Source organism: Gadus chalcogrammus, chromosome 19 (assembly GCF_026213295.1).
Source record: "Gadus chalcogrammus isolate NIFS_2021 chromosome 19, NIFS_Gcha_1.0, whole genome shotgun sequence".
In the NCBI taxonomy this organism is placed as follows: Eukaryota; Metazoa; Chordata; class Actinopteri; order Gadiformes; family Gadidae; genus Gadus; species Gadus chalcogrammus.
In genome coordinates this window covers 18,649,471-18,658,229 of record NC_079430.1, presented here as the reverse complement: position 1 = coordinate 18,658,229, position 8,759 = coordinate 18,649,471, and the positions used below count along the sequence as shown (strand labels likewise).

General features: G+C 48.9%; 1 protein-coding gene across 1 annotated transcript; it reads right to left on the bottom strand.

Moving 5' to 3' along the window:
- Nucleotides 1–359: 359 nt before the first annotated feature.
- On the bottom strand, nucleotides 360–7,725 carry LOC130372306 (zinc finger protein 697-like). Its single transcript, XM_056578263.1, has 7 exons — nucleotides 7,532–7,725; nucleotides 5,569–5,780; nucleotides 5,091–5,183; nucleotides 4,712–4,804; nucleotides 3,620–3,730; nucleotides 2,545–2,668; nucleotides 360–2,134 (listed from the first exon to the last, which is right to left on the bottom strand). The coding sequence occupies exons 1-7, from the start codon at nucleotides 7,554–7,556 to the stop codon at nucleotides 360–362; spliced, it is 2,433 nt and encodes an 810-aa protein (XP_056434238.1). The 5' UTR covers nucleotides 7,557–7,725.
- Nucleotides 7,726–8,759: the final 1,034 nt, after the last annotated feature.

The window sequence follows — 8,759 nt, the reverse complement described above, 5'->3', positions numbered from 1 at the left end:
ATTTCCACCATCATTTTTTGAATTCTTCCATTGATCTAAAATGTGTGATCATGAACAGATCAATCAGATGCGTGTCATACAAGCTTACATTTCCTCTTATTAACATTCAATGCATACGAATGCAACCGGATTCAGCACATGAATAGAAACAGAATAGATCCCATTCAACCGTCACTGACATGTAAAGCCAGCCTTGCGGCAGCCATCATTTGCCGGTCCCAACCCTGACCAGGAACCAGCCCTACAAGTAGATCAAAGACCATTCCATCATGATCCAGGCTATGGCTTCACGACAACAAAAGCAAAAAAAAAAGCACACAATTCATCACCAGTAAAAAAAAAAACTCCCGCCGCCTCCATCAATAACCCTCCCCGGCCCCGCCCCCGTCCTCCTCCTCCTCCTCCTCGTACCGCTTCTTGTGCGACGGCGCCTTGCTACGGTGAGGCCGCGTCCCGGGGATCCCCGCCGCGTCCCGGGCGTGCAGCTCCTCGTGCTTCTTCAGCAGGCCCGGCAGAGAGAAGCCCTTCCCGCAGGCGGCGCACGTCCAGGGCTTCTTGAAGAGGTGCGTGCGCTTGTGCGCCTTGAGGTGCGACATCAGCTTGTAGCTCTTGCCGCACTGCTCGCAGCTGAAGGGCCTCTCGTCGTTGTGCAGCCGCACGTGCACCTTGAGGTTGCCGATCTGCGTGAAGGCCTTGTCGCACACGGGGCACGCGTACGGCTTCTCCCGCGTGTGGATGCGCATGTGGATGCGCAGGCAGTACTTGCTGGAGAACTTCTTGTGGCACACGTGGCACGGCAGCTTGGTCTTGGGCCCGTGGTCCTTCTGGTGGCGCTTCAGGTCCGACAGGTACACGAACGTCTTGCCGCACTGCGCGCAGAGGTACTGCCGCTCGCCCACGTGGTAGCCCATGTGGCGCTTCAGCAGGCTGGGCACCAGGAAGCGCTTGCCGCAGCGCTCGCACATGTGCGGCCGGTCGCGCGCGTGCCACCGCCGGTGGTTGGCCAGCTTGAACTCGGTGGGGAAGGCCTTGGCGCACTCGCCGCACGGGAAGCTGCTGCGGCTGGCGTGGCACTCCATGTGGCGCTTGAAGTAGGTGGACTGCGTGAAGCCCTTGTTGCACACGCCGCAGTGGAAGGGCTTGCGCTCGCTGTGCGTCAGCATGTGCTTCTTCAGGCTGGGCATGCGGTGGAAGCAGCGGCCGCAGTGGCCGCAGTTGTAGGGCCGCGCCGCACTGTGGATGGGCAGGTGCGTGTTGAGGAAGGCCTGCGTGCGGAAGCCCTTGCCGCAGGTGACGCAGGCGAAGGGCTTCTCGCCCGTGTGGATGCGCCGGTGCTCCGTCAGCTTCGACTGGTAGGCGAAGCGCTTGCCGCACGTGTCGCAGGTGAAGCGCTCCACGGGCGACTTGGCGCGCCGCCGCCGGTCCTTCCGGGCGCCCGAGTGCCCGCCGCCGCCGCCGCTAGTCCCGCCCCCGCCGGGGCCCGCCCTGGGGGGGCTGAGGGGCGGCAGGGGGGGCAGCGAGAGGCTGTTGGAGGCCATCTGGGAGACCCACTGGTGCAGCGTGACGCGCTGGATCTGCAGCCGCTGCTGGGCGTCGCCCTCCGCGGCGGCGGCGGGTCTGGAGGGCGTGTGGAACCCCCGGAGGGAGGCCGGCCTCTCCGGGGGGGGAGGGGGCAGCCGAGCTGCGACTGTCTCGTGGGCGGCAGTGGCGGGGGCTTCAGGCGGCGCCGCGGCCTCCGTGTCTTCTCCGTCGCGGTGGCGTGAGGGCAGAGGGCTGGACGGCGAGGCACCGCGCGTCTCTGCGCCCGCCTCCTCCTCCTCCTCCTCCGGAGTCGTGCGCGCTTCCTGTGGAGGGAGAGGGACGTTGTGCACGGCGGAGAGGCTCTCCAGGGCCCCGCCCCCGCCGCCCGTGGACTCGACGGCCGCCGCGACGGGACCCTCGGAGACGGGGTTGGGGTCCTTGTCCGACGCAGGCCCGCCGTCCGTTGGGTCGGGGGTCGCCTCTACCTCCACCTCTGGCTCGTTGCCGGCGGGGGGTCCTGGGGCCGGGGGCTCCTCCGGCAGTACGGACTCCAGGGGGCACGGGAGGAAGGACAGGGAGGAGAGCACGCAGTCGCCCACCGTGGAGGAGATGGCTGGGGGAGGCGGAGCGAGTTGAACAGGGGTCAATGCCCCGGGTCTTTGGAGCGGTTATTTTAAATGAGCAAAGACTATGATGCACCATTTGCCATATCAATCAGGTCAGGCGTTTAAGACAATACAATCAAACAGTGTTCATATTGATATCATTTTTTGGACAATTAACATCTATTGAATGCAGTTTAGTTATATATATTTATTATCTTTTTCATAAAATTTAATATTACTTAATATTTTACTTAATATTATCGATGGTTATATAATTAATGTGACCCATGTATCATCCTTTCCTGCAAAACCTCACACACCTAAAATCAAAGACAAAACCACAAGCTATATATCATTTTCTTCTCTGTGTTTATTTAGGGTTAATTTGGGTGCTTTTCAAAATAAAGGCGCAGTTTACCACTGGTGGTTAGGAAGCCCTTCTGCTTCTGGTGTCTCAGCAGGACCCTCAGGTCTCCGTGGTCGGGGATGAAGTGGCCGCACTCCTCCAGGACAGAGGGCTGGCTGGGGATCATGGTGCCCAGCTGAGGTGGAGGGAAAGAGGGTTCATTATTATCCGTAAACATGGAGCAAAACAAGGACGCCATCCATACAGTAGAAGAACATAAACACATGGTTTACTTCTTCCAGAATGGGATCAGTTTGATGATTTGATTAATACTGTCTGAATAGAAAGAAAATGAAATAGTATATTTATTTAAAAAAATTCATTCATTCATCCAAAGTAACTTTAATTATATTTTTGCTTTTGGATACATGTCATTAAAGGTTGGGTATGGGATTTGCGAAATGCCAGCAGATTTTGAAAATACACAACTCAAATGGTCCTACCCCCTCTCCTTCAACGCTGACTCTGACTCCACCCATTCCAAGTACATGGACGCGCAATCATGCACGAGCTAAAACAGATGCGTGAGAGCGAGTCATTTGCTAGTTAGCTAGCTCCAGTAGCTTCCGCAGGATAACAACAAACAGAAGCTTGCTCTGGGTCACGAGGTTTGAGAATGTGCGCGCGCGGGGCGCGGGGGAGGGGGAGAGCAGTACGACCGTTTGATTGACGTACTTACTGTCCAATGCCACTCGGTGGTTCTGGAAATCATTGGCTGGAGTTTTTCGAGCCCTGCCCGTTCCACAGATGATTGACTTGTTTAATTTTCATGTCAGTACTTCTAACTCAGTGGCTGTAAGTGGGTTATGATAAGGATTTCAAGTAATTTAGCAAAAATGGCCAAAAAAGCGAATTCCATACCCAACATTTAAGGAGCATTTAAGGGGTAAGTTGCTCAAGGATTCCTAGCTAAGATTCCAAACATTTGGGTTTGAACCCAGTTCCTTTTGGGCAGGGAACACAATAACCCCTAGGCTAAACAGGACAACAAACTAAAACAATAGGGAGCCATTGAACCCCAATTGAATGTCCCTGGGCCGACATATGATCGCTGGGACCCTGAGCTGCAGGTGGACAGGAGCCCTACCTTTGAGAGGTTGGGCACAGGCAGCAGCTGCTCCAGTTTGTACACCATTCCTGCGATAAGAGCCTGCAGCGCAGTGTCGTACTTGGTCCCATACTGAACGGGAAACACCTCCTGCGGACAGACAAATGGTATGACCCATGATGACTCATCGCCGAAGGGACTGAGACCATATTTAGTATATAAAGAAATATAATAATACACCCAGAAATTCTAAAGGATAAGAAGTTGCAAATTAAACAGGACTGACTATGACTTTATAATAATTAGTTATGTTATAATTAGTTGTATGCATAATAAAAACCTGAAATTCTACAGGGTTAAATGTTCTTGGTGAAGCAGCTGTGAATACTCAATATGTATCACTCAAACATACATGTCAACGGAAACATGCACGCAGTGTGTGTTTGTCAGTAAGTAAGGGTGCACTCACACTAGACTAGGCCATCTGGCCGTGGCCGTTTTCACACCTAACCGTGCTATGCCAGTGTGAGTGTGGCCAGTCTGGCCAGGCCAGGCCAACTTGGCCACTTGGGAGAGGTGTGCTGCTACGGTACGGGCTGCCAAGGTACAGATGCTAATGAGCCGACACACGCACAAGCACGACTACGCAACCTGAGCTGGATGACGTATAGTCCATGCGATGATCATGGACATAATAAAGGCGACAAGCCTTCGTTCTTTCCCATTAAACGGTAAACATGGCGTCAAGCGGTTCAACTCTTGGTTCACGTGGGTCCCATAGAGAAGTTGAGTGTCTGTTAGCCATTTGGGCAGACGATGCTATTCAGACTCAGCAAAGTGCAAACTTTGTTCTCTGTGTTGTTGTCCATTGTTGTTAAAACTCTGACTGGCGGCAGAGTTTATTATGGTCCATGCAGCGGACGCTTGGTGATGACCTGTTATGACGTGATGACGTATGTACAAGAGCCTACCGTGGCCAGGCCACAGTTGTGACGGCCAACGGCCACGGCCAGATGGCCTAGTGTGAGTGCAGGCCAGAGAACAATGGGGCCAGTTGAGCACGGTTAGGTGTGAGAGGCCTTGTGTGAGTGCACCCTAAGCTGTAATGAGACATGAGATCAACAAACACACCTGGAAGAAGCGATGTCTCTCAGCGGCGCTTTTGAGCAGAATCTGGACCAGGACCATGAAGTTAGTCTGAGACTTCTCCACGTCGACATCCCTCTGCAAACACGCACCATCATTGGTTAGTATACCACTAAATCCTCATCTGCGTAAGGTACCTCTTTGTGATTACTATCGAGTCATTTAGCATTCATCCAAGGGGGTCTTGCCCCAGGATGCCTGCAGGTAGGCTGTTGACATTGGGGTTTGAACTCTGAACCTTTTGGCTGGGAGACAAACTGCCTCTTTACGATCCAGCCCCCTTTCCTTCAAGAACATAGTCTCTTGGATATGACCTCTTTAATTAGATTGGATTAGGTGAGGCGGTTAAAATAGGTATCGTCACTATTATTATTGCAGCTGGGATCTTCAGCTTGTTGATGAGAGTCTGGATGGCCAAGCAGTCTGGCGTCGCCGCTCTGACCAACTCCAAAATGATCTGCAGAAGAGAGAGACAAATGCATCAGGGAATATTTTCACAACGCCGGTGTTAAAGGAAAAGACCCCATGAAGTCAAAATGTGGCTCCTCGTTAGGGTCATGTAATTGTACCTAATTTATTGTACTAAAGATAAGACTACAGTCCAAACCAAACAAAAGGAGCTGAACTTTTTTTTATTCGAAAGTTGAACACCAGCAATATACAGATTGCATAATATGTACAAAATAAATGGAATAAAATCAAATAAAAATGTATGGATTTACTTGATCAATCAACCGATTCTGTGTTTGGACAGGAGACAATAGGAGCTGAAATAAAACACGTCAACCTGCCACACATGTAAGCCCCCCCCATCAACACAAACCCAATCGACGCGCCCGTACCCGCGCCCTCAGGCCCAGGAGCAGCTGGGCCGTCTGCTTGGCGCTCATGAGCTCCGGGACCGTCTGCGTCACCATGGTGACGAACTCCTCCACCTTGTCGTAGCGCCTGACGTTCCTCCTCTCGATGACCTGCCAGATGTAGGAGTAGGCCAGCTGCAGAGGGGAGGCCAGCAGGCGCAGGGACGCCAGGGGGAGGGTGGCGGAGGCCGGACCTGGGGCATTAACAAGAACCGTGAGCAGGGTTGGCTGGTAACTGGAAGGTTACCGGTTCTATCCGGGGAGGGTGGCGGCGGCCGGACCTGGGGCGGGACATTAACGAGAAGCGTGAGCGCCATGCGGCTCAGGAGGTACGGCTGAACGATGGATCGGATTCAAACTGACAGCGCGATGTAATACAACGCGATATTGAAATCGCAAAAACTGCGATTCAAAAAGTAATATATATCCTTTTTGTCCGTTTTTTTGGGGGGCGGGATTAGCTGCTGTTACTGACTCGAGATCAGTAAGATTCGTAATTTATTTTTCTTTTACAATTCAATAGTTAAATAAAGATGATCATTAATGCATCAATTCATCAATTCTCAACACATAGGTCTGGCCTAAAGGAAAGCTAATTTTATATGTTGACTGCTTCAAATGTTGTGTTGGTCATATTTCAACATAAGGGACTTAATAAAGAGAAATCGCGTAGGCTACTAAATCGTAATCGCAATATTGGATGAAATAATCACAATTAGATTGTTTCCCCAAATCTTTCAGCCCTATCAGGCGGTAGAGTGGGTCGGCTGGTATCCGGAAGGTTGCTAGTTCGATGCCCGGCTCCTCTCAGCTGTGAGTGTCGAGGTGTACCTGAGCAAGGCACCTCACCCGAACTGATCCCGACAGCTGGCTGTCGCCTTGCATGGTTGACACTGCCGTCAGTGTGTGAATGTGTGCATGAATGGGTGAATGTTTAGCAATATTGTAAAAGCGCTTTCATTTGCAACTGGCTAGAAAAGCGCTATATGAATATACAGTGCATTTACCATGAGGTTGCGTCCCATCACTATTTACTAGTTAGGCCAACTTTCTTGTTGCTCTTTCACTATACCTTCAAGAAGATGGGGAGAAGCAGTGGGTGGACGAGCAGGTTGGAAAGGAGCAGTTTGGAAAGGTCGTTATATTAATTGAATGATTGAAGTTCTGCAGCCTAACTTTTACATTAATTGAACAGCAACAGGTACAAACTCGCCAGAAATGTAATAAAGGTGGCAGATTATGATGTAGGCTACATAATTGTTTGACACGATGTCAAGGTGGTTATTGCAGGGAAGCCCCATTTAGAAGGGGTTCACCACTACCTTAAGACTGCAGGTCTATCGGGTCTGAGGAGATTATTTCATGACGTCAATTTCATTATTTCATAAAGCGTCTTAGAGTACCATATTAAGCGCTATATAAATTTCCTTTATTATTATTATTATTATTATTATTATTATTATTATTATTATAACAGTGTGGGATTTTATGTAAGTGAATAGATGTTCCACATGTTTGAATCATTCTGTAACTCAGCAGCCACCATGTTATGCACAGGTTGTATGAATTGGAAACATGCTGCAAATACCACGTAGTTTAACGTGGCGTGGATCCCAACTAACGATAAATCAACTAAAATAAAACAAAACACTTTTACATCTTTACACAGTGCAGCGCAATACGGAGGGCGGAAGTACGCAGTCTCCACTTCCGCTCATCCTCAAAAACACAGAGGGTCCACGGATTATCTCCCCGCATTACAAATGTGTATCATTCTCAAACCATTCAAAATGAAATGTCACGAACATGGATCCAAATAAACGTGTTTGAGATTACAGAAGAACTGTTGTGAATGAACGATCTGCGGGACTGATCGAGACGTGCTCTTCCAGGACAACGCGTCTCACGCAGATAACAACATAGCAGCTAGCTTTGCAAAGCCTACCTCGAGTCCTGACTGGTTTATCCATTTATTGCACGTCTTTATAGTTGCAGTGGGATGAATGGGACGATTTAAACTTACTAAAAAGTACTACATTTTAGCCGAAACACGTTAAAACGCATTAATAACTCCGCAACTGCTGTCAAGCCAGGAAGGTTTACGAAGGCTTATGGGTAGGGGATTTTCAAAATAAGAGCGTGTTTACTTCCGATAGGAGAGAGCCTCAATGCATCCATGTACGACATCCATACACGTCCATATGCATCCACGACTCGGGCAAAATATAAACATCCCAGTTGATCCAGATTATGGCATTTGAATACATTTATATATATACATATGGTGACCTTGGGTGTCTTGAAAGGCGCCTCTAAATTAAATGTATTATTATTATTATATATATATATGAAAACGCTTCGTAGTTAAAAAAAATCAAATATTGTTCAATAATTGTAATAAATGAAATACTTTTAGGATGTGTGTATAATAATGCCAATCATGAATATGTCTACGCACAAACTATGCGAGGAGCTCAGCAGAAAATATTATACTTTAATTGAGTTGAAAAAAAACAGCATATAATTTCTATGAACATGTACAGATGCACAATCTCACAAAATAACAACGAAAGATGTCTTTCTAAACAGCAGTTATTTACATGTATGGTTCACATGTTGTTACATGATCACATCTTTAATGAATGGATTAAATGTTTTTTCAATGATTCATCACTTTTTTTTGGTTAATTCTCCAAAACTTCAATCAACTGTTTCGGAATTTCCAACTGTTGAAAAAAAAAAAAAAAAAAAAAGCTTTTTTAAAAAAAATAATTAAACTCCCATTTCCCCTTCCTTTGTGGATGATTCTCTGAGCGCTATGCGGTCTGGCAGCCTGTTGGGGCTGTTGATTCATCGGGGTCTTGTGGACATCAGTCCAGTGGACAATTGGCATTTCCTCCAGCCTACGGGCTCTTCTTTTGTGGGGGAGAACAAGCCTCCCTTATGCCCCTCTCCACTGAGGTCATCCATCCATCCATTTCTCTCTCTCTGTCCGTCGCTCTGTTCTGCTCTGAGGTTGTTATCTCGCACTCGCACACTGTCTATCTTATCTCTCTTCTCTTCTCTCTCTCTGATCTGCGGTCTTCATCACTTGCTCTCTCTCTCTCTCTCTCTCTCTCTCTCTCTCTCTCTCTCTCTCTCTCTCTCTCTCTCTCTCTCTCTCTCTCTCTCTC